Genomic DNA, 24442 nt, shown 5'->3' with positions numbered 1-24442 from the left:
AGGGCCCTCAAGAGCAACCTTACCTGTCTTGTTCATCAGTGCCTAGCACATCATAGGTCTTTAAGCATTTGTTGCAGGAAATGTGTTTGATAAAGCTGACTGTGCTTGTCTGCTCATTTTTTTTGGAAAGAAATGAGCTCATTATTTTTAATATCTGACAATTTTTAGATCATGTGGCTTAACAAAACATTATAAAATGAGTAAGAAACTGTTTCTATGCTGAAGGAGCTAAGTCTTATAAGGGAAAACACATGCAGACAAATCCTTGTAAAGCAACATGATGATTTATATTTACAAAAAATACTTGCAGGAGACACCCATCTCTTGTATGGATTGGTTAGATCATTGAAAAGTGGTGGGTAATATAAATCCTCAAAATTATTTGATTGATAAAATACAGGAGCTAACATTGTAGTAGGTTATTTAAAAATAGCAGTCATGTCCTTTTTTGCCCTATCACATTAATATGAATATTACATAAATACTATGAGGAAAAGAACCTGTATAATGAACAAAAAAATTACTGACAGTTCTGTCAAGGTGTAGTCATCAGTATATAAAAATGTTTCCTATACTTAATCCTTGAGTAAGATCGTGATTTTTCCTAAATCTGCATACCACTTGTACTATTATTTATTTAATGTTTTTTATGGACACACTTCAAAAATATTTTTAAAGAAGCTTTATGTTATTACCATAATGAAAGACTAATATCTCTTACCTGTGTAGAAAGCAGCTAAAAAACAAAAACAAACAAAAAGAACAATGTTGTAAAACCTGGCTAGCTACTGTTTGCAAAAGGTGCTGAGTTCGATGCCTGCTATCCTTTAATTAAAAGGAGAGATTAGCCAAGTGGTAGGGAAGTGTTGAAGACAAATTGGCACCTTGCTTAGATTTTCTCCATGATGTAAGCAAGACTAAAAGAGACTTGAAAATGGAGTAACTTTCCGTCTTGGTGATTTAGTGTCATAGGGGAGGAAGGGACACACTCTGTTGGCGGGAGCAGTTCCCCAGAGCTTCGCAGAGGGAAGAGATTTGGAGGTTGGGTCTGAAAGGATAAATCTGAGTTCACTTGAAAATAGGGAGGGTATGACCTCTTAGGCCTGTATAACAGCATCTGCAAATGTTGAAGACTTTAGGATGTAGTAGGGCAGCAACATGTGATTTGGGGAACTGGAGAAATGTTGAGAGATGATGTAGGAGATGGGAAAAGAAGCATGTATGGGGTTAATCCCTAATAGCTTTTTCTAAGCTTTCATATATCCTTTCTTTCATAGGATTTAAGAGAATTTAGGTTAATTGTTTAGTCCTGAAGTCTAACTAAACCTGATTTTGTCAGGCAGTTTGAAACTTTCAGAGAAAGAGGGAGTTGTCCAGATACCAATTTACATATTAATAGTTGTTGAAAGAGTGGATGTTTAGAAGAAGTGACCTTGACCATAGATTAAAGCTGGTGAGCCAGATAGATAGACCTGGATAAATTCTAGTCCCAGCTTTGTCACTTACTAATTTGAGCATGGGCAAATTATTTAATTTTCTCAGTTTCCTCTTCTTGGAAATGTGCATAAGAATACTTAGCTTTTAGGAGTGTTACACAGATTAAATGAGAATATCCATGTAAAGCACTTAGTTGGCACCTATAGTACACGATGAGCCTGTAGTATGTGGTCATTATTGTTCTTTTTATTTCCTAAGCACCTGTATATTTTACTCCCAACAGTCAATTAAAATTCAGGTTCAATCATTACTATTTATAATGGCTTTTTTAAAAAGTTTGTTATTAAGTGGAAATTAATCTAAAAACTGGCTTTTCTTAAACAATTCAGGCTAGGGAATATATTTGCCTTGCTTCAGTTGATCAGGAATTAGTGCAAAATGTAATGTACCCATGGAAATTTCATGTTATTATGAAGTTTCTGTATTTCATTTCTGATGACAGTGAACTGAAGGAAAAAATATTTTTAGTCTGATCGTTTAAAAATTACAGCGTATTGCCAGATGTTACATCATATGATAGATGGGAATCCTTTTTCTAAATGGTGGTTGTTGGAGGTTGTTCAAATGTTTTCTCAAGTTTGTATACTTTTTTCTTATTGAATAATGTTTGCTAAACTGGATGCGTGCCTTTAGAAGTGTATTATTTGTGTAGTTTTAAAAATTTAAATAGACTTTTTTAGAACAGTTTAAGATTAACAGAAAAATTGAGACGATAGTACAGGGAGTTCCCATGTAGCCAGCACCAAGTTGCCCCTGTAATTAACATCTTACATTTGAATGGTGTATTTGTTAAAATGAGTGAACCAATATTTGATATAACGTTATTAACTAAAGTTCACACTTTATTCAGATTTCCATAGTTTTTACCCAAGGTCCTTTTTTTGTTCCAGGTCCCAGTCAGGATATATTACCTTTAGTAACGTGGTAAGGACATGTCATTATTTGTGTTATTTTTAATTGGATAATCTTAAATTAGACACATTAATTTATTTGCAAAGGATGCTTTATTCTCAAATTTCAAAGCCATACTTCTATATAGCATATTTTGTTACTAAAAATGATCTTAGATTGCAGATAGTTGGCCTTTATTTCACTTTCAATAAGCCTTTTACAAGTGTAGGTTTCATAATGTTAGCAAGCAGTCTATCTTACCTTTTTAGTTATGACTTTGATGTGTCCCATTTATTTTCATGATAAGGTTCATTTTGGTAAATTCAGTCATGTGATGAACATGGAGTCTGTCTCATTGTGTCCTAATGAAATGATAAAAATTACCCTACCTTTTAAAATTTAATTTGTTATTAGTTTCAAGTATATAGTACATTGGGTAGACATTTATACAGTTTATAAAACAATCCCCCTAATTGCTCTTTCTTACCTCTGGCTCTCCACCTCGCCATTACATTAATGCTGACTGCATTCCCTATGTTGTGCTCCTGAATTACCCTGCCTTTCAACTGACGAGAATACCGAGGTCCTACACTCTGCAGTCATTTCCACTTTACAGTCATCTCGCATGAACTGTACACTGTAGCGAGTGAAGTAGATAAGGACATTATTCCAGTTTTGAAGATGAGGGAACGGAAACTTCTGTGAAATGCCTGTGTAATAGATGACATTGCCAGTAGGTGTCAGAGCCCAGTCTTAAATGCCGCAGTTTAAAAAGTCTAAAAAGCTCTTCAGACCGGAGTTTTGGTGTCCTACCACTGACTTGCTTGAAGTAGTTACTCTGTATAAAATAAGAAAGTAGCAGATGGTCTTATTGAGTTTCTTACAAAGTTATTCCTGAATTTATTAGATGAATAAAGAGATGATTAGTTTGTTTACTTGAAGTCTAGCTGTTACTTAGAGTTTAGAACTATTAGATACATATTAACTCGGAATGGCTTTAATTAGGAATTTTCAAGAGAGAACACATAAAATGTGATTCTCATTCCGTAAGACATTTCAAATAATTTTTTCCTACTTTAGAGTCCTCCTCTTGAGTCATAACGTTTGTTCAGGCATCATTGCTAATATTTTTTATATGTGTATGGTCTTTGGAACTTCTGCCTTTTCTAATTCACACATTTCACCTTATCCGGCTGTGCTTCCTCTTCGTGCTCTGCGTTCGAGTAGGTATGATTGCTTATCGGGAGTTGGCAGACCTTTTCTGTAAAGGGTCAGAGAGTAAATATTTTAGGCTTCGTGGGCCATATGGACTGTGGTAACTATTCATTTCTGCCACTGCGGCATGAAAGCAGTCATAGATGCTATATAAACAAGTAGGCACGACTCTGTTCCAGTAAAACTTTACACAAAAAGGCAGCTCGCTGAACTTGGCCCACAGGCAGGAGTTTGCCAGCCCCTACTCTACACCATTGCGAAGGATGCAGAAACCCAGTGTGCTTCACTCCTTTAGCTAAAATCTCCCCACTGGGCTCTCAATGATATCTTCATAACATGAACTGATAAGCTTAAAATCTGATTTAGTGTGCATGGGTGTAATTGATTTTATTTTGTAGAAATGTGATAAGTGGAACTGAACTTAATATAGATTTTCCAAGTCTAATTTTTGACCGCTCCAAAAAGAAATTATCTAACTTGGAAAATGCTTGCAAGTTTCTGGAAAAAAATCTTGTTGTGATTGACATGAACAGAAAAACAGGGCAGACTAAATTAAAACCCGGTGGTCTAGGATAGATTTTGATGGAGTTGGCTGTAAGGGTTGAGGAAAGGGAGAGGAGAGGATCTTCTTACCAAATACCTGAATTTTCTGGGGCTTCCATTTGACTCCTGCTGTTGTTTTTAAGTAGTGGCGTGTTAGATGTTATTATTTGTATGTGTTTGGTATTATTTTTTTTTTCAAAATGTATCAGCCAGTAGACTTGGTGGCACCTGAATTAAGTTCTGTTAACATGTTTGAGCTTCTCCTGCCTGCCATCAACTATGCCAGGATGCAGAGTCCAGTGAGTTCTTTCCCTCAGTGTTTACCATCTAATGGGAGAGACATATATAATATCATTATGCTCGGGCATGTGCTACATGTTATATAAAATAGTATTCAGAATATGAATTTAATTTAGGTGAACTGTGGGAAAAAATATAGGTCAGAGTTAATTCATATTTTAAATCTCTTGCATTTTACCCAGTATTTAGCTGACACTTTCCCATGTGTGGTAATAAGAGGATTATACATTTATTCCATGATTTTTTTTTAAGCATTGTTTTGGAGAGTAAGCCACTACCTGTTATTTGTCAGCATTCTGGCCATCTTACTCTAGAAAGGAAAGCAATACAGCTTATAATTCTTGAATATGATTAAAGAAAAAAGTTCTTAGCAAGTTTGTCTAGTGTTCTAGGTTTATTTAAAATCCCTTTACAAAAATGTCTTTTGAAGACATTTGGGACTGTCGAAGGGTTTAGAAGGTGAGTTCTCGTTCAGATTAGTGGAGCATTACTTTCAAGTGTTAATTTTTTTAAGTGAAACTACATTTACTTAGAAAATTTTCTTTTCTAAATTGCATAACTTGGTTCATATTTTGCTGTGTGATTGGAAACTTTTACAGCGTTCTATCTTGAACAGTATTTTGGTTGTAATTAGACTGTCAGCTCCTTGAGATTAGGGGACCTGGGTAGGAGCCAGCAAAACTCAATAATCTAGTTGTTGAATTAAGTTGTATTAAAGTGGTGAGAAGACCACAGTTTGATAATTTCTGAAATACTTTTTCCTATCTTTTTATTATGAAACATTTCTAACATACAGAAACCGTTGAAGCACAGTACAGTGATCACCATATAGCATCACTCACAGTGCCCAGTTGTTTACATTTCGCTGCATTTTTTAATCTCTTTTGATTTTTTTCTGAACCATGTACAAGTAAGTTGCAGACATCCTAACACTTGCTGAATACTTGAGCATGCACCTCTTAAAAATAGGATATTATCCTGTTCAACCACGGGATTTCTGAATCGTTTCTGTAGAGTTCAGGGTAATAATTAATAATAATAATGTACTGGCTCTGTTACCTTTCACTCACGTGGCCTTGTGCAAGTTATTTACTGTCCCTGAACTCAGTTTCCTTAGCTGCAAAGTACCTATCTCAGCGGGATATTAGGAAGATTTAAGTATGTAAAGTTCTCAGAACCATACCAGGCACAATTTTCAGTTTATAAAGTGGTGGAGAACAGCACTCCCACCCTTGTCCCCAGAGTTGGAAACTTCGACCTCACCTTCCCTATATGGAGGTGGCAAGAAATCTCTTATTTTCTACCTCCTAACATCTCTCAAATTTGCCCTGTTCTTTCCATTGCTACTACATTTCTGGCCTATCAACAATTTCTTAATCTTTCATCTAGTTCCATCCCCGCCTCCTCATCCTTTTCCTTACTGCCAGAGTTTATGTTCTCAAATACAAATTTAGTCGTATTCATTCCCTGTTTAAAACTCTTTTCCCATCACCTACAGTGTAAAGTCAAAGTTTCTTAACTCTGACTTCTGTGTACCTTCTGTCTCTGTAGCCTTATCTCTCATTATACGCTTCCTCCCCTACCCCACCTCACTCTTAACACATACAAACACATGTGCCCCAATCCGTAACAAGCCATGGCTAGTTCTCTAAATATACTGTGTCACACACCTCTGTGCCTTTGCTGGTTGGCTTCTTCTCTCTGGAATCCTGCCCCTGTCTCTGGAATTCTACCCCCACCTACCGTCTTCTTTATGTGGCAAATACTTGTTTTTTTAAGACGAGGTACAAGTATCTAACTCATCAGTCATTCTTTCTTGCCCCTACTCTACATTGTAGTCTTAGCGATAGCATATCACTCATAACTCTTCTGGGCTGCCATTTGCTTGCATGTCTGCCCCATCCTCCTAGATGAAAAAGCCCTTGAAGGCACACGCTAGGTTTTATTCTTTTTTGTATTCCTAGTACCTAATATGTTGCTTGTACAAAATAAGTGTAGATACTGTGTCCACATTTTGTGGATGAAAAGAAAACCCTGAGGTTCAGAGAATATTTATTATGTACCCAAGGTAACAGAACTAATTAATGAAGCTTACAGATCTTTAAGAGTCCATTTCAGTCCATTTTCATTAACTATAATACTTCTCATAATTACATCTATTTGTTCAGTAATTTTGTCCTTAGTCTATGGACTTAGAGCCCCCTAGAGGATTTTAGAGTTTCCACATAGAAGTCTACAAAATCATACATGCGTTTTCTATAGACAGTTATTAATAAGATTATACGTGTGTGTGTGTATAAATATATATGGCATCATTTTTTTTAATGTACACAGATGTGTTTGTGACTAATAGTAAATCATCTTGGTAAAGTAGACATACTTATATCTTTTGAGAGAAAAGTATGAGGGCCTTAACCATGTAGGAGATTTGGAATAACACTTTTGCCTAGTTTGCTAGGAAATTGATAAGGTACAAGAAAGCATTTTTTGAAAGCAATTAAATTCAGATTAAATGTTAACATCTGAAATTTTCCTAGTCATCAGTAGTTCATTAAAATAAAAGAAAGTTTAATATTTTCTAAAATCAGACTTAATTAAAAATTAAATCGATTTCTTTAAATAAGGTAGCTTTAAATATACTTTCAGCTGCTACCATAATGTTTCTTTTTTGTGCGTTAGCCCCATAATTATTTACATATATATATATATGTATGTATATATTTATGAACATGTTTTTATTGGCTCTCTAGGTCGTCTTCCCTTTTAGAATTTGAATTCACTGCAAATTGTATTTTATCAATTTTAAATAGATCCATTAGGTAACTTATGAATCTGATTGGAACAAGTTTTTTTTCATCTCTATTGAGATGTAATTGAAATATAGCATATATTTAGGGCATATTATGTGATGATTTGATACACATATATATTGCAAAACATTTAGCGCAGTAAGGTTAATTAACACATCCTTCACCTCACATAATTATCATTTTCTTGTTGTGTTATTATGGTGAGAATATTAAAGTTCTATTCTATAGCAGCTTTCAAGTTTGCAATCATAATGTTTAATTCTTAATGAGAAGTATTTTTCTAATTTAATGACTGAACACAACAATGTATTTTGTTATCTTGGCCACAGGCACTTCTGTTGTTGATATAAAATATTTGTGGTCTGGCAGGCATTCTAGGTTCAAGGGTATAGCTTAAATAATAATGCTTTAAAATATGTGTGCAATTTTAATCAGTTTGCTTAACTACTAGATAAATAAGAATTGTGTGATTCATTCATTCCTTTGGTAAATATTTATTCAGCTCCTGTTGTGAACCAGGCCCTCTCTTCAGCCCTGAAATTACAGCTATGAGTGAACAAAACAGACAAGCCCCGGCCCTGGTGGCCCTTACCTTTCAGTGGGGGAGTCACAATCTTAGTGTGATGAACATGCAAGTAGATATCTGTAATAAGATGCCAGATAGGGGCAAGTGCTTTTTAAAAAAAAAAAAAAAGTCGGAAGAAGGGATAGGAAGTGATATTTTCTATTTTACAGTTACCTGAAAAGGCCTTCCTAAGTAAACATTTGAGCAGAGAGACCTGAATGAAGTCAAGGAGCTAGCCTTGGGAAGAAATCTGGAAGAATAGCCTTCTAGACAGAGGGGTTGGCAAATGCAGAGGCTTTGGACAATTTCTAGTAGGGGCTGACAGTGACCTGACTGAAGTTTAAAGGATATTGCATGCCTTGTAGAGCAGTGGTCCCCAACTGTTTTGGCACCAGAGACGGGTGCTCCTATGAGAATCTAATGCCTGATGATCTGAGGTGGAGCTGAGGCGGTGATGCTGGCACTGGGGAGCGGCTGCAAATACAGATGAAACTTCACTCGCTCACCCGCCACTCACCTCCTGCTGTGCGACCCGGTTCCTAACAGGCCACAGACTGGTACCGGGTCAGCGGCCCACCGGGTTGCTGACACCGAATGGAGAGAACAGATCCTAGTAGTGTAAGAAAGGAAGCAGGGAAGTCAGTTAGGAAATGGTAATTAGAGACCTTCAGGTGAGCGGTGATAATAGATGTGGGGAGAAATAGTCAGATTTGAGGTGTATTGAAGATCGAGTCAACAGAATATGCTGATTGACTGCAATGTGACAGGAGAGCAGTCGGGGACTCTCCAATGTTAATAGGCACTGGACTTGAAGGGTAAACACAAGGTTTTTTGCAGTGGCTATCTCTGAGTGGCCTTATTAGGAGCTTTTCGTTTTTTCTTTTTGCTCATCTGTATTTACCAATTTTTCTATACTGAATCTGTGATGCTTCTGTAATAAAAAAATATAGATTACTTTAAAATTAGAGTTAACCATGCTGCTAAATATAGCTTAATTCTTAATGTGTTCTCTTATCCTTTTTGATTTTAGAAAACAATTTCAGTAACAAAATTTTTTAATTTGTCTTTTTAGTGATCAGCCTTTGTACCATTTCCACATTTGAAAATGGTGAAGCTAGATATTCATACTCTGGCCCATCACCTCAAGCAGGAACGCTTATATGTAAACTCTGAGAAACAGCTCATTCAGAGGCTCAATGCAGATGTACTTAAGACAGCTGAAAAGTTGTATCGGACAGCATGGATTGCTAAGCAACAGAGAATTAATTTGGATCGGCTTATCATAACCAGGTAAAGAAAAGATTTTGAGGTCTTAAATTTATAAACCACCGTGATTCTGTGCTAACTGTAAATGGATCTGTTTCAACAAAGTGCCTGGTTTAAGATAGTTTAAATTAACATTAAGGTGAGTCTTTGCTTATTTTGTTTATTAAATCATTTAAGCACTGTTATAGAGAATTACAACTTAAGCACTGATATTTTGTACCACACCAATCAATTTTGTATCTTCGTACACACACATTTTACTGTTAGAGAGTAAATTTTCTTGCACTCTATTTTTCTCCTAATATAATTTAATATATACATTTCTGTGTTTTGCTGTTGTATATCTACTTTTCAGTTTTAGAAGCCTCATTTTTCACTGTGTTCATACCTCATTGGTCTGTCATTCCAAGAAGCAGTTTTTAACTGTAAGAGTAGTAGTAGTGCTGAAGTATAATGTTGAGAAAAGGAGCCAGACACAGCAGAGTACGTATTGTATGATTCTATTTATGTGAAGTTCAAAAAAAAAGAGGCAGGACTAATCTTTGATGCTAGAAATCACAGTAATGGTTACCTCTTGATACTTTTCATTGAAACTGATTTAATGTGAGAAATCTCTCGTTGTTTGTACTTTCTGGTTTTTTCTTTCTTTACACATTCAGATGCTAAAAGATTTTAGCAATTTAGTCATCTCATTGCTGGGACTATGCTCAGGTCATGGTTCATGTTACAGTATGGTATATGCGTTAAGTATTGCTAAGTTTGTTATGTTGCTTGTTTGTTCATTTCGTAGTGCTGAAGCTTCCCCTGCTGAATGTTGCCAGCATGCCAAGATTTTGGAAGATACACAATTTGTCGATGGATATAAGCAATTGGGATTTCAGGAGACTGCTTATGGAGAATTCTTGAGTCGATTAAGGGAAAATCCTCGTCTTATTGCCTCCTCTCTGGTTGCTGGAGAGAAACTTAATCAGGAGAACACACAAAGTGTTATTTACACAGTTTTTACCTCTCTCTATGGCAACTGCATTATGCAAGAAGATGAAAGCTACCTCCTTCAGGTTTTGCGATACTTGATTGAATTTGAACTTAAAGAAAATGACAACCCTAGGCGACTTTTGAGGAGAGGAACTTGTGCCTTCAGCATCTTATTTAAACTTTTTTCTGAAGGATTGTTTTCTGCCAAACTTTTCCTCACAGCTACTTTACATGAGCCAATTATGCAACTGCTTGTGGAAGATGAAGATCATCTGGAAACAGATCCAAATAAGCTGATCGAGAGGTTCTCCCCTTCTCAGCAGGAAAAACTCTTTGGAGAGAAAGGCTCAGATAGATTCAGGCAAAAGGTTCAAGAGATGGTAGATTCCAATGAGGCCAAACTAGTGGCTTTGGTGAACAAATTTATTGGTTATCTCAAACAGAACACCTATTGCTTTCCACATAGTTTGAGATGGATCGTGTCACAGATGTACAAGACCCTGTCCTGTGTAGATAGACTGGAAGTTGGGGAAGTCAGGGCAATGTGTACCGACCTCCTATTAGCTTGCTTCATTTGTCCTGCAGTTGTCAATCCAGAACAGTATGGAATAATTTCCGATGCTCCTATTAATGAGGTGGCAAGATTCAATCTGATGCAGGTATGCCTTGCTGTTGTCGTTATCGTGGCATTCGGTCTGAAATCAGTTGATTAGGCAATAGGGGCGGGATCAGAAAATCCGATGACAATATTCATAGATTCTTACCAATCATTCCTTTTCCTTAGACTGTCCTAAATATTTGCTGCCTAAGGTATAAAAGCAGTCATATTGGGACTTTAAAATATTGTTGTCATAAAACATTTTGTATTAGTTTTTAAACGAAATCCTTACACCTCCTAATGTATAGTTGATTAGATTTTCCAGAACAAGCCCACCGTCCCCTTCCCATGATTTCAAAATCTGGAATGATTGAAAACTGAGTCTTTTGTACTTTATTTGGTAGCAAAACCTAGTCTGAACAATCGTGTGGCTATTTATAATTGTTCATTATTCCATTTAGCACTAATGAATACTCATGTTTGCTGCAGAAATGTTCCTGTGTTTGATTGTAGGATGCTACCCTAAATACTGGACATCTTACACACTAACCAACCTTTTTAAAATCTCCAAATCTTGAAATATGAAATTCTTCTAGACCCAAGAGTTTTAGAAAGAGGATTTGGGGATTTACATTAACACTTTTTTTTTTTTCTAATTATCTGAACTACTGAAATCATGTTATTTCTTAAGGGAATCTTTTAATCACATGTCTCAGGAATACTGTGAAGAGGAGACTGAGTTTATTTGGAATAGGATATATCTTTGGATGATTCTTTTTAATCATACACTTTTTTTTCATGATCGGTTCGATTACACTAGGGTACTTAGCAATTAACTATAGAAATCTCTGAAATAAAATTTTTTTATCATCTATGAAATACTAAGTTTGTTCTTATGATAATGTAGCTGTAGTTTTTATTTTTGTCATTCTAACAGAAATTGAATCACATATTTTCAAAATGATAAAAAGGGGGTATTGTCCTAGATATTAAGAAGATGATGCTATATGATGTTAACTTTCAGCAAAGTATCTTTAAAGAGAGTGGATTAACAGTTCACTTTTGTCAATAAGGAACTTGTTCCATGAATTAATATTTACTTTTCAAACAGCATACATTTTTTTAGGAATTGTTTGCTTTTCAGTCTGGTGGGGAAAAGATCTACCATGAGTACTTTGTGAACTATATAGGGAAAAGTACTTAGCATTAACTTGAAATAGTTTGAGTCAGCTTTTACAAATTAATTTTAAAATTTCTAAGCACATGAAAAGTACAACATCAGAAACAAAGGTGTATTTTTATTACCTAATGTCGATATCATTTGTTGAAGAGAAATCAAAGCAAAATTTTCTACTTATTCTTTATAACTCTAACTACAATAAAACCTGATGTTGGCAAGATACACATTGGGGACCCTCTTTTGTCTGTCTGGTCAGGTGGTGTGAATATTACTATGAAAGAGATTTTAGAGGAGAAGTGGGTAAGTACTTTCACAGAGAACTTTGTACGTTACAGCCTGTGTCTCCCCACTGCTTTGGGTTGCAGGTCGGCCGCCTTTTGCAGCAGTTAGCAATGACTGGCTCTGAGGAGGGAGACCCTCGGACGAAGAGCAGCCTTGGAAAATTTGACAAAGTAAGAATGAACGCTATATCAAGTGGAATACTGTTCATAGTGGCAAACCTAACTATTGTCTTTGTTAAATCTTGTCCTTAGGTGGTGTATAAATTAAATGTGCTTTTCAATTACCCTTGGTTTAGCTAGAGAGCATGCAATGTTGGGTCAGCAGCATTTAGAGGAAGATGTCACTAAAAATTACTAATTCTCACTTATAGAAGTGTCGAGAGGCCATCGTAATGAGAACCAAAGAGCTATTAAGATTATTTTATTTTGAAAAGTTTAATTTAAAAAAATTGTCACTAAATCAAATTGGCAATAATTGTATAATTTTACGTGTATTTCATAAGTTAATATTTATGGCATTGTTCAATTAGTTTAATTAAATAAAATTTTAATCATATTTGAGTAGGCTATATTCAATCTAGTTCAAAATTCATAGGCTTTACAGTGAAATTTCCCTTCCACCTCTGATCTCTAGCCTTTATTTCCTCCCCCGCCAAATTTCTTGATGTTATCAGTTTTTTGTGTGTGCTTCAAGAGATCCGTGTGTATACAAGCAAATTCCTACATATATTTTCCCAATTACCCTAATCCTCCCTTTTCACAAAAGGTAGGATAGCGAGCACTGTTCTGCAGTATGTTTGTTTCACGACCCGAAATATCTTGAAGATCATTCTATATCAGTTCATAAAGAGTTTAATTTTTTTTTAAATGTTGGGTTTAATAATATTTTCAAGAAGAAAAACTTTTCATGCTTGTCTACCTTAATCAGAAATTTTGTTCTCTTATTTTAGAGAAGTACTTCACTGTGATCTTTTCCTGTTTTAACAGAGCTGCGTTGCTGCTTTCCTCGATGTTGTAATTGGGGGCCGTGCAGTGGAGACCCCTCCACTGTCCTCCGTTAATCTTCTGGAAGGGCTGAGCAGAACCGTGGTTTATATAACCTACAGTCAGCTTATCACCCTGGTAATGGCTTGATTCTTTAATAGAATTTTCTTGGGAGTCATTTATCTGAGCACGGACAGAATCATAGATGAGTACATTGCATGAGGAATATATATTGTGTTTGAAAAATTGATTTCACTAGCTAATGTCCATTTACTTTTGCCAGGTGAATTTCATGAAGAGCGTGATGTCTGGAGATCAGCTGAGAGAAGATAGAATGGCTCTTGACAATCTGTTGGCAAACCTGCCCCAGGCGAAGCCAGGGAAAAGCAGCAGTTTGGAAATGACTCCGTACAATACCCCGCAGCTGTCTCCAGCAACCACGCCAGCAAATAAAAAGAATCGCTTGCCTATAGGTAAAGAGACTTTTCTTGTGGGGCTTTCCCTTAAATTTAATGGTTTTTTTTATTAGCATTTGTTATTGCTCGGTGTTTCTGAAATACAGTTTTAAATAATTTGGAAATGTCTTTCTCTTCACATTTACTGATAGTAATTCAGTTTTTTATAGTTGTACCAGATTAGTTAAAGTTTAGCAGTAGGCTTTAGCTTTATCTAGACCACGATTTTCATAATCAATTGAAATCATGCTACCTGCAGTATACTTTGCTTATATTTTAATGTCTTTTTTTGGGAAACTTTAAAAGTGTCATTTGTTATAAGTAGTCATTATTTGAATTATGTAGCCCTTTCCTTTCTACAAAATTCTAAATAATATAATAAAATAATAGTTTAGAAGTTCCGATCAGTAAAGTTGAAAATACAGTTATTATTTTTCCATTATTGTTACTAATAGTCTTTTATCAACTGAGCTAAGATATCTTTGTTATTTTATAAAGTAAAACAAAATTTCCAATTTATTTTGTTATTCATTAAGAATTAGGCTTAATTAAGCTTTATTCACTTAATAAACATCTATTATCCATAGATATATACCAAAAAATTAATTGAGCATATACTGTGTACCAGACACTGGGTAATCACTTTATAAATGTTTCATTTAATCCATGCAAAAAATCCATGCAAAACAGGTAGGCATTATAATCACTACCCTGCAGGTAGGGCACTGTGTTAGACACTAGGGATACAAAGACCTTAGGATGTGTCCTTATTCGAAGCCAGCTGCCAATAGTCTGATTGTAGAGAACAGGAAGAGTCCAAGACCCTTCGGTGTACTAAATGTTTGATGGACATAAGCATAGAGGATTATCAGGACATCTAACTTAGCTGGGTGGTGATCCTGGAGCAGGTGAAGCCTGCACTTTCTCTTGAAGGATGAATGAGAGTTGCACAAAGTGAATAAGACAGCAAAAGAGTGTTTAGGCCAAGAGAGCAGAGTAGGTTAGGGCTAATTTTTTAATAATAACGAAGACCTCAGTAATAATTAGTGAAAATAAACAGTTAATTATATTTTTTACATTTTGAAGAATGAGATTTTATTTTTAAACATACATGAGCTGATTTGTTAAAAACCATCAGTTTCTTAAAATTAATCTACCTTATATTTAACATAATATGAAATAATATCATCAACAGGAATGCGATATCATAATCTTTAAGTCAGGGCTCCCCAACCCCGGGGCCGTGGACTGGTACCGGTCCGTGGCCTGTTAGGAACTGGGCTGCACAGCAGGAGGTGGGTGGCAGGAGAGCGAGTGAAGCTTCATCTGTATCTGCAGCTGCTCCCCCATGGTAGCATCACCACCTCAGCACCAGCTCAGATCATCAGGCATTAGATTCTCATAGGAGCACCGGTCCCTGGTGCCAAAATGGTTGGGGACCACTGCTTTAAGTCTTTAGCTTTCACCATCCCAAATGTCAATTTTCAGAATTAAAAATAGGAAAAAAATGAAGTTTGACACTCAATGATTTTTAATATAGGCTATTTGCACTTTTTTTTTTCGCATCAAGAAATAAATGATTTGGTAAATTAGAGATAAAAATGTTCATTATTCACTCCTGTACATTAGTTTTTTCATTTCTTGTCATCCAGAAGTATCATTAAATATGGGGATAATGGAAAGTAAATTTCAAGTGTTTTCCCAGTATTATTTTGTATAGTCTATGTGACCTGGTAATTGAATTTATTTCATATTTTAAAAAATGTGTCCATTATTCAGAGGGTTGATTTTCTTTCTGTTTAATGCTTTCGCAACCCAGGACAACAGTTAGCAGCCATCACTGCCTGGGATTCCTCAGCCACCAATCTTACTGCTCATATAGCTCTAGTAACCCCATTTGGTGGGTAATAGGCTGTTCTTCCTCTTCTTGTACAACTTTTATTTAAGAAACAGTTTATAAAAGTGTGCTCCACGTGCATGTTGCTTTTGCTTTGTGTACATTGCTACATGAATTTTGATTACTTGCATTTTTATAAATTATAACGTTTGTTGTTTAAGATTCATGTAGTTGTTCCTGAAGTTGAATTTAAGTTCACAATTCAGTAGAAGATAGTGAAGGTCAGCAAAAAAAGGTGTGGGTGCACCTGACTTTTGGAAGTTGATGTGTGCTCTGAATTTTGAAAGTAAGAGTTATTAATGAACAGATCTATAGCATTGTGGAGAGGAGATGATTCTCTATATTTCTGTCTTTAGATCAGTTTCACTCAAAGTGAAGTTGAAAGACTTGATACTATAGAATGTTTTTGCTTTAGGTCTGTACTTTTGATTATTTTGCCCTGCAATAAAATTTCTAGTAGTATTCAGATTGTATTGAATTTTACTGACCTCTGAAAGAAAATTGAAACTGATCACAGAAGACCGAAACTCATAAATTGTCACCAACTATCTAGATCTTTCAGATATTCTTGTAAGATCTATAGGCTGGATTATTTTAGATAAAAGTATTAGGTAGGGGAAAAAACACCCCCAAATAATTAATCCTGTATTAATTTAGAATGTTTCCAGTAAGCAGAAGGGAAACTTGTATTCAACATAGGGAAATCTCCATCTTTGGGAAGAGGTTAATTCATTTTAGGAAAGACAAACTTTCTGGTTTTGTCAGCATTTGCCTGATTAATGTATATTACTTTATATGGCAATCAGATTTCTATATGAAATTTTCTAATGCTTATAAATTCAGTTCTTAGTATGGGAGACCCTTGGCAGTTATTTATAGGTGAAATAGTTGAAGTATCTTGAAAAGATAAGAAATAGGGTAATGCTTTTCCTGTCATCCCGAGTCTTAAATTGATTGGGACGTATTTGCTGTTCTACAGATGTGGTCATCTGTGTGTCATTCTCTGTCAGGTGAACATGGATCATTGTTTCTGCTTATCAGTTTTGAAGGAGAAACTATATTAGTCATCAGTAGAGTAACTGGGAAGATATAGGGTTTTTTTTTCTTATTCATATTTTCACCACTCTTTTTTTGTGTATGCATGCGCAAATGTTCTACATTAATAGAAAATATATATTTGTATTTAGTGTGCCACTTTCTTTATCTTTTTTTATAAATTGTGTTATTTGAAATTTTTTTATTAGCAACTCGGAGTAGAAGTCGCACCAATGTGCTAATGGACCTACATATGGACCATGAAGGATCATCTCAAGAAACCATCCAGGAGATACAGCCAGAAGAAGTCTTGGTCATTTCCTTAGGGACAGGTCCCCAACTTACTCCAGGGATGATGTCAGAAAATGAGGTATGACTGTATTGTTACATTTAACTTGTAGCCATCAATGTTAAGAAATTTAGATTCCATTCTAATTAATGGTCACTTCTATAAATCAGTATGCATTTAATGAATATTTTTCATTATCTTCAGAGGGCCTGCCATGACACACCATCAAATGCTAAATTTCTTGTCAGCAGTTCTGGAAGCCCTGCACATTAATATGTCTATGGCACTGTAGTTGGTGACCAGGTCCACACCAAAAGGAATTTTCCTAATAGTGAAAGAGACAGAAAGCCAGGAAATTGTGATGTGGAAGTTGAGACTTTTCCAGTGACCTGTAGAAAGTGTTTTGTGTTTTTTTTTTTTTTCTTTCTAATCATATACTAGTGGCATTCCTGCTTTAAGGAGCCAAACATTCTTTAGAAATATATTTTTTCACTTGGCTATTTAGGAAGAAATGGAAGAGATAACTGAAAAGAAAACTAAGAAAGTAAAATATTTTGGAGAAATGGGATTGGGGGTATGGGAATCTGTTTTAAAATATTTGTAAACAGAAGAGCTTGGGATAAAAGGAAAGAAGAAATCTTGACTCTAAAGATAGGAGGAGCCTTTTCTCATAGATCGTGACCTCCTGAAAAAGCAGCAGCATCTTATATTCAACAGCGACTGCTTATTATTTAAGAAAACCTAGTCTTGGCTGGGAAGAAGGGACCAGTTATAGCGGTTGTTAAGGTGATGATGGTGGTTGGCTGTGTTTGGAATTGTGGCAGCACTTTTAAGAGAGAGGGCTGTCAAACTCTCAAACTTTTCACACACACACACACACACACACACACACACACACACACACACACACACACAAAATGAATAAGCTGGCAAAAACAGTCAGAATCGACTTTTAGGAACTCTAGAATGTAATCACAAACGTATAACAACCAAGGGAATGCTTAATGAGGAAGAAAACTGGTGAACGTCAACCAGAGAGCTCTGTGGAATTACCTTCCCCTGTTACCGTCCCCCAGTCCCCAGCTCAGTGGCAGCCTTGATCATAGTAGTCTGCATTCCTGTGCAGGAAAATGTCTTCATTATGGCACGATCTTTTGTTTTCTGTTCATTTGTTCCACCCTCTAGGCTTTTAGATTTTGCCTGAAGATTTTTTGCCTTTTATTGCCTTTTATTATGAGTTTAAAGGTCTGAGTTATTATTTTTATTATCTCAAAAAATACAAAATGTAAAAATTTTATGTCTGCATTTAATTTCAAGCAAATAGGAAGAAATTCTATTTTTAGATAACGTTTTAATAGCATCACATGAGTAAATATATAGAGCCATTAAAAACCCTTTATTTTCCTTATTTACCTGTAGGGTAGAAATAGTACATTGAGGTGTTTTTGTTTGTTTTTGTTTTGTTTTTTTTCTTTTAAGTACATAAAAATTCTTCATATCCCAGCACTAATAGCCTAGGAGCTCAGTGGCTGTGAGTTCAAGTTCAAGGTGTCCTTAAAACATGCTGTGTGCCTTCCAGTAAAGCAGTAATTATGTTATTTGGGAATCAACATATAGAACAAATAGAAAACAAAAACGGCCATCCAGCTCTAAGCTAGGTGTGGCTGTGAAGTCACACTTCAGCTTCTGGTATTGACTTTTATGGCCATGTATATGGTGATCCGGTGCAAGTTCAGACTAGACTGATTAAATTCTGATACCTACAAGATAATTTGTTTATGTTTTCTTTTTTCTTTCCCATTGGCTTAGTTTATTAACTTTTGTAAAAATGTTCTGCAAATTTAATATGTCAATTTACCATGCTAGGTGCTTTATGTGCATCTTTTTATTTAATCCTCAACTCCATGGCATACATACTAGTATCACCATTTTAGAGGTGAAGAAACAAAGGTTTAGGGAGTTTAAATAACTTATCCAAGATTACACAGTTGGCACATGGCAGAACCAGGAGGACTGGCTTCCTGACTCCAAAGCCTTCTTGATTGCCTTTCCAGTTTCCAACACCAGTATGGGAGGCATAAGTTCAGTTCTCACTGATGGTCGTACTTCTCAAGGCACTTAAAAGCTCGATCAGAATAACAGAGAAATGGGTTTTTAGTTAAAAATGATAGTTTACGATTAAAAAAGAACTTAAACATGTATTTGCTGTGGTTTGTCTTCTTGTCAGTAATCTTCAGTTGTGATGCACCAATGGCATTTTATTTTTTAGGTCCTAAACATGCAGCTTTCGGATGGAGGACAAGGAGATGTCCCTGTTGATGAAAACAAACTCCACGGTAAACCTGATAAAACCTTGCGCTTTTCCCTGTGCAGTGATAATCTGGAAGGCATATCTGAAGGTGAAGGGTTACTTCATTCAAGGAGTTGTGTGGTTCAAGTAATATTTTGTTTTGTGTTCTTTAAAGGAGCCTTATAAATTATAATTATACCATCTGTGCCCCTCACGGAGGAGAGTAATGAAGTTTTCCTCTAATGATCTTGAACAGTTGGCTAAAGATTGTTTCTTGAATAAAATTAAGAATACAAGAAAAAAAAAAGATTGCAAGAGACCTTTGGTCATATAAAATGGAAAAGATATGTGTTCATTGAGACTCAAATAATACAAAGTTTTGTTTCTCTAGTGTTGATATATACTAAAGCTTATAGAGCTCCTTTAGAGGGATATAATGCATGTCTAAATGGGAAAAAAATGGACTCACTAGTATTTCAGGATGTTGTGTATACTTTTAATCTGTATTTTTTCATTCACACACTCACACACTTCACCTTTATGAAGCACAAAGATACAATGGAAATAGGAATTAAAAAGACAATTAAAAGCCAAGATTGCGAAGTGAGACTGTGTCAACCTTTGTACTAGGATAAACTTTTAATGAAAAAAGTTTAAGTTTACTAACATTTTAACATAAACATAAAATATAATAACCTTTCCTCTAACTATATAAAGTAACATATGTTCATTCTAGAAAATGCTGAAAATGAATCATCTGTGATCTCACCATTCTATTAATAACAGTTAACTTTTTGGTTTATTTATAGCAAGATTAGGTTTAGGCTGTTTTGTAACCTTTTTTGTTTAGCGATATAACAGTAACATTTCCTTTTATAATTTAATATTCTTAAGTAACTTGGTTTTTAATGGCATGGCTGTCTTCTTTAATTTTCAATGGGCGTATCATGATTTATTTAAACATTCTTCTGTGATTAAACATGTAGATTGCTTCCACTTTTCAGACATTATAAGAAGCCCTGAAACAAGCAATGAATTTTTGAATTGTTCCTTAGGACAATTTTTTAGAAGCAGAATTGCTGACTTAACAGTCATGTATATGTTTAAGGAATAAATGCAGCATTAAAAACACTTTAATCAGTCTTTAGTCTCTTATCAAGGCATGAAAAGTTGCATGGTGCCTCCCGACTGTTTTCTAAAGCTACTCACAGTGGAAACATTTCTCTAGGTCCTTCAAATCGCTCCAATTCAGTATCCTCTCTAGACCTGGAGGGAGAGTCTGTATCCGAACTCGGAGCAGGACCTTCCGGGAGTAATGGAGTCGAAGCTCTGCAGCTGTTAGAGCATGAGCAAGGTAAAGTGACGTTGGACACAGTTGCTCAAGTAGCAAAGAATTTACCTGGTTTCAGGATAAACAGTGTGTCTCCATGTAAGTTGGCTCTGTTCAGGAAGAGAATAAATTTAAGTTGATTATATAATGACTATTAAACTCACATTTATTCATAGTTCCTTCATTTCTTAAAAATGTGTTCAGTTGGTGAGTGAATTGTTTAGGCTTAAATTACATGCTTGAATTCTGTAATATTTGATATTTTAATTCTGTAATATTAAAATTTTAAGGGATACAAAGATAAAACTCAGGGCTCAAGGAACTTAGAATAGGACAAGAATGGTACACAAATGATTAAAAGTGTCATAAGAGTGCTTTGACAGTTCTGAGTGAGAGAGACAGTGGTTGAAAGTATAGGGAAAAGCTTATTGGAATAAAATACTAGCCTTAAAGCCTGGCTGGCATCGCCTTGGCAAAAACTGGAGATAGGGCATTGTAGGTGAAGGAACGTGTAAGCAAGTCAGAGAGATGGGAAACCATAGTACTTACTCAGGAACTACCAAGTAGGGAAGAAGCACCAGCTAAGGATTGAAAAATAAATGGATCCCTATTGTGCTTTAGGGAGATTAATTTGAAAAAGGTCTTTGGATTCGTTTATTTAAAGATCACTGGAGGCCTTCAAGAGAGTGTTGAGGGCAAATGCCCTCAACTGGGTTCGAGGCAGTGATTTTTAGACTTTAGTATGCATAAAAATTACCTGGTAAGTTAAAAAAAAAAAAAAAAGCTATTTCCCATGTCTCATTTCTAGAAATCCTGGTTCAGTCAGTCCATTTTAGAAAGGAAAAGGGCATTGCCAATTGGAGTATGTGTGGCTTGAATAAAAGTAATGCTATATTTTAATGGTTTGTTCTTGTTATCAATTAGGATTAAATTTTCTAAAATCACAGAATAGTATTAGCTTAAGAGAAAAGTCAAAAGAATATCATTTCCTTAACAAGCCCTCTAGATCATTCTGATGTAGGTGGTTGGTAGTCTGTAGTTTGTGAATATCACTTCCTTAACAAGCCCTCTAGATCATTCTGATGTAGGTGGTTGACATTCTGTAGTTTGTGAACACTAGGTAAAGAAGTGAATTGAGTTAAATTGCAGACTCTTTTTTATCAGTCAATGGAAGACAGTAAACTCCAGATTTAAGGGGTGTATCCAAGTCAGATAAAAAATTTTTTTTTAGTATGGGTTTATTAGTTAATTATTGCCACAATGCTATATAATAAACCACCTCAAAACTTAGTGACTTAAAACAATAAACATTTATTTTTGCTCTCAAGTCTGTGAGTCAACTGGGTGGTGGTTTTGATTTAGACTGGACTCACTCATGCATCTGTGGTCACCAGTAGTCAAGTAGGGAGCTCCACTCATCTTAGCTGCTGGTCTAGAGTGACCTGTGCTTTGTGTCATGTGGTCCCTCATCTTCCAACAGGCTCGTTCTCATGGGAAAAGCAAGGGTGAGAGAGAGCAGATGTCTATAAGAGTTCTTAATGCCTAGCCTCACAGCTGGCACACTTCCTCCTCACCCTTTTAGCCAAAGCAAGCAACATGGCCTGTGCAAATTCAGAGAGAGTGGAATGTGTCCCAATTATTGATCAGAGTCACACTGCAGAGATTATGGGTACAGGGAGACAGTTGATCGCATCTATGGCCCCAGTTAATCCATGAGGGGAGATCAGTTCAGGGAGAGACTACATCCATGAGGGAATAACTCAGTGTTTTGGTCCTGTATGCTCAGTGTTAATTATAAAATATGTAACATGAAGTTCAAGACAAAGTTTTTTAAAGTTAATTTAAGAAATCATAGCTGTACTACCATTTTTCAAGTGTTTAATTTTGTTTTCGATAGCTACAACACAAGATAATCTTGATGATAAGCTGAGGAAGTTTGAAATTCGTGACATGATGGGACTGACAGATGATAGAGATATATCAGAAACAGTGAGTGAGACCTGGAGTACGGATGTCTTGGGAAGTGATTTTGACCCTAACATTGATGAAGATCGCTTGCAAGAAATTGCAGGTAAATGCTCTCTGATGTATCGGGAAGATTGCTCTGTGGTTATTCACATCTACCCCCTCTTTGTGGGAAGAGCGTCAGTGGTCTGACAGACGTGGTGTGTATGTTAGCACTACCTGGGAAACATAACTGTAGGGAACAAGGCATCTGCGTATTTTGTTTCTTTACTTAAATAGAGGTATGTTTTCCTTGTCTACATTTATTTAACTCCCTTCCTCACCTCACCCCTCAGAAAAAAAAAAAAGTCTTTTGAATTAGCTTCTCATCAAGTCTTATTTACAAGGCATAGTATATGTTCTTAGTCTGTGTTTAGGATGACGTTCTTCTGAGACTAAACACCTTAAGATGAAAATTCTTACAGATCATAGCCATAAAATCTTTCAGAATAATATGATACTGAGATTCTCTAAAAATTGAATTTACTTCTGGAAGGATTAATCTAGTTCTAAAAAGTATCCAGTTTTTTTTTCTTTTTTTATATCAAGTGTATCGATGTACAATTTACATACATTAAAATTCACCCTTCTTAGCATACTGTTCTGTGAGTTCTGAAAGATTCATATGGTCTTGTAAACATCTTTATTTTTATTTTAAATCATGGAACCATTCAAACACATTGAAGTATAATAGTATAATGAACTCCATGTACCCACCATTCAGCTTCAACAAGTGTACATGCACACATGGCCAGATTGTTCTATCTCTTTTTCCTACCCACTACTGGTACTTTTGTTATCCCCTCCCACTGTTATGTTTAGGTAAGTTAAAGACATTTTTTTTGTGATTATTTCATGACATATCTTTAAAATGTAACTTTTACCAGTAATCTTTTTCCAAAAGTTTTTTCATTTTCATGCACTAGAGTAGAATTGCTCTTTTATTAGGTTTAATCAGAAGTAGTAGAGCATTTTGAGTATTTTTAACACAGGTGTATAATAAATAATGTTGAATCCTTTCTATTTGTATTTTGAAGTAGTGTAAATAGATTTTTTAATTGATTTTGCATTACTTCGTTCCAGATGCTAAAGTAGTATTTTTCCTGGCAGTAAGCTCTATTTGAACAGTAAGTTGTATTTTGCAGTTGAATGAGTACTACAGAGACAAAGTATATTTTCCTGCAAATTTTATTGCTCTGAATACATGGCTGATGTGCCAGAATAAAACACATTTGGCCAGCATAACTTTCTGTGGTTAAATGTTTCTGAGTATTTTTAATCCCTGTAGGACTATAAATTTTAGAAAGATAATAGGGACACACGTAAAATTTGCCGAAAACCAAAGTGAAAGCTAGTTGAAATGACCTCCTCTAACAATGGGTTTTCTCTGTGGAGAACCCAAGGTGAACAGGAGGCAACCGATGAAAAGGAGCCTGTGTCATTGTGACCAGAGTGGGAAATTTGAATTTTCAGTGGTGTTATTGATTGAAATTACTCTTACCTTGGCTTCTTTCTTGTGGGTAGAGTAGAGAGATTTTGTTAGCTTAGTGTTTGGCCTTTCTCCATTATCACTGCTCTTTCTATCAGGATCTCTGTTAATCCTTTGCTCCCCACTGGTTATACAGGTGCAGCAGCAGAGAACATGTTAGGCAGTTTACTGTGCCTGCCAGGTTCAGGGTCAGTGCTGCTTGACCCCTGCACTGGTTCTACCATATCAGAGACAACAAGCGAAGCTTGGAGTGTAGAGGTATTGCCAAGTGACTCAGGTTAGTATGCTGTCATTATTTGCTTTTTGATTTGCACAGAAGTTTTCAATGTAAGGTATCCTGATTTCTGTATTATGGACATTTTGCCAAATAGACATTTGACAAATGTGAAATAATCACATTGCTAAGAATTTCAAATGGAAAATTAGTTCGGGGCATTTTCTGTCCATCAAGAATAAAATGCAGTGTTGAATGGCAGTAGGCTAAGATGGCAGGTGATTTCAGACTGTTCAGTTCTTTTGGAAGCAACTGTTAGTAACTCATCAGGGTT

General features: G+C 35.6%; 1 protein-coding gene across 1 annotated transcript in view; it reads left to right on the top strand.

The window, feature by feature from the left end:
- GAPVD1 (GTPase activating protein and VPS9 domains 1) overlaps positions 1 to 24442 on the top strand; it is a 64808-nt gene that overhangs the window by 10771 nt on the left and 29595 nt on the right. Inside the window, exons 3-12 of the mRNA XM_023532958.1 lie at positions 8894 to 9111; positions 9878 to 10721; positions 12206 to 12292; positions 13109 to 13243; positions 13389 to 13578; positions 16702 to 16862; positions 19051 to 19180; positions 20300 to 20425; positions 22299 to 22472; positions 24031 to 24171. Of these exons, the coding sequence (XP_023388726.1) occupies positions 8927 to 9111; positions 9878 to 10721; positions 12206 to 12292; positions 13109 to 13243; positions 13389 to 13578; positions 16702 to 16862; positions 19051 to 19180; positions 20300 to 20425; positions 22299 to 22472; positions 24031 to 24171 (2173 nt within the window). The 5' untranslated portion in view covers positions 8894 to 8926. The remainder of the gene's footprint in view (positions 1 to 8893; positions 9112 to 9877; positions 10722 to 12205; positions 12293 to 13108; positions 13244 to 13388; positions 13579 to 16701; positions 16863 to 19050; positions 19181 to 20299; positions 20426 to 22298; positions 22473 to 24030; positions 24172 to 24442) is intronic.

This window comes from Pteropus vampyrus, unplaced genomic scaffold, assembly GCF_000151845.1.
Source record: "Pteropus vampyrus isolate Shadow unplaced genomic scaffold, Pvam_2.0 Scaffold95, whole genome shotgun sequence".
Taxonomy (NCBI): Eukaryota; Metazoa; Chordata; class Mammalia; order Chiroptera; family Pteropodidae; genus Pteropus; species Pteropus vampyrus.
Note: the sequence above shows the minus strand (reverse complement) of the source record. Positions and strands in the feature narration are given on the sequence as shown.